The 1,326-nt window shown below is 45.6% G+C and overlaps 1 protein-coding gene across 1 annotated transcript in view; it reads right to left on the bottom strand.

Annotated features, from left to right (window-relative positions):
• FLVCR1 (feline leukemia virus subgroup C cellular receptor 1) overlaps nt 1-797 on the bottom strand; it is a 41,497-nt gene extending 40,700 nt beyond the window's left edge. Inside the window, exon 1 of the mRNA XM_011996165.1 lies at nt 692-797. Within this exon, the coding sequence (XP_011851555.1) occupies nt 692-797 (106 nt within the window). The remainder of the gene's footprint in view (nt 1-691) is intronic.
• Nucleotides 798-1,326: the final 529 nt, after the last annotated feature.

Here is a 1,326-nt window from a genome sequence, read left to right as displayed (position 1 = left end):
TCCTTCCTTCCTTCCTTCCTTCCTTCCTTCCTTCCTTCCTTCCTCCCTTTCTTCCCTTTCTTTCTTTCATCTTGCTCTGTCACCCAGGCTGAAATACAGTGGTGTGATCTCGGCTCATTGCAACCTCCGCTCACTGCAACCTCCGCCTCCCAGGTTCAAGTGATTCTTCTGCCTCAGCCTCCTGAGTAGCTGAAATTAAAGGGCTGCACCATCATGCCTGTCTAATTTTTGTGTTTTTTTTTTTAGTAGAGATGGGGTTTCACCATATTGGCCAGTCTGGTCTCGAACTCCTGACCTCATGATCCCTCCACTTTGGCCTCCCAAAGTGCTGGGATTACAGGCCTGAGCCACCATACCCGGCCTCTTTCTCTCTCTCTCTCTCTCTCTTCTCGGCTAACCACCAAGCCTGAGTGCTTTTTGTATTTTTTGTAGAGATGGGGTTTTGCCACATTGCTCAGATTGGTCTCAAGTGATCAGCTCACTTTGGCCTCCCAAAGTGCTAGGATTACAGGCATGAGCCATTGTGCTGGTCCTTTTTCCGATTATTTTCTCCCTGCCCACTAGAATGTGAGTTCTGTAAGGGCAGGGCTGAAAGTTTTGTTGCTTTTTGCTACCGCTACTATTTTTCAAGAATTTGTAACCAGTGTACTTTGTGTACCTAGCACATAGCAGGTGTTCAATAAATATTTACTGAGTACAGCTAATGAGCACTGAATTACCGTGAATATTTTAAATAATTGCTTGCTTTGTAAAGGAATGTATTTCTTCTCTCCTCCCAACTGCTGCTGCATCGCCATCATGGACACCAGCCATGTGCAGCCTGTCTAGCTGGCCAGGGTCACCACGGTCCTGGGCAGAACCAGCTCTCAGGGACAGTACACACAGGAATTTGTGGACGACACAAGCCACTCCATCATCCACAGTGTAAAAGGCTCTGTGCGTAAGGGCTGTGTGCTCACCCTGTTGGAGTCAGAGCGAGAGGCCTGGAGGTTGCACTGAGCTTGGCTGCTCACTGGGTCTTGAATATTGGGTTCGACCACTTGGTCCGTGAGAGTGCTGTGCCATGACCTGCTCCTTTATTTTATTTTTTGCCGGCCACACAGGAATTGAGATATGCATTTAAATAAAGTGTTTGTGTTCCAAATTAGAAAGAAAAGAAAAAGAAAGAAAGAAAGAAAGAAAAAGAAAAAGAGAGAGAGAGAGAGGGAGGAAGGAAGGAAAAAAGGAGGGAGGAGAGAAGGAAGGAAATCTTTTTTTTAAAATTCTTATTTTTTATTTATTTATTTTTTTGAGACGGAGTTTCGCTCTTGTCACCCAGGCTGGAGT

Source organism: Mandrillus leucophaeus, unplaced genomic scaffold (genome assembly GCF_000951045.1).
Source record: "Mandrillus leucophaeus isolate KB7577 unplaced genomic scaffold, Mleu.le_1.0 Scaffold503, whole genome shotgun sequence".
Classification (NCBI taxonomy): domain Eukaryota; kingdom Metazoa; phylum Chordata; class Mammalia; order Primates; family Cercopithecidae; genus Mandrillus; species Mandrillus leucophaeus.
This window is presented reverse-complemented; position numbering and strand designations above follow the sequence as displayed.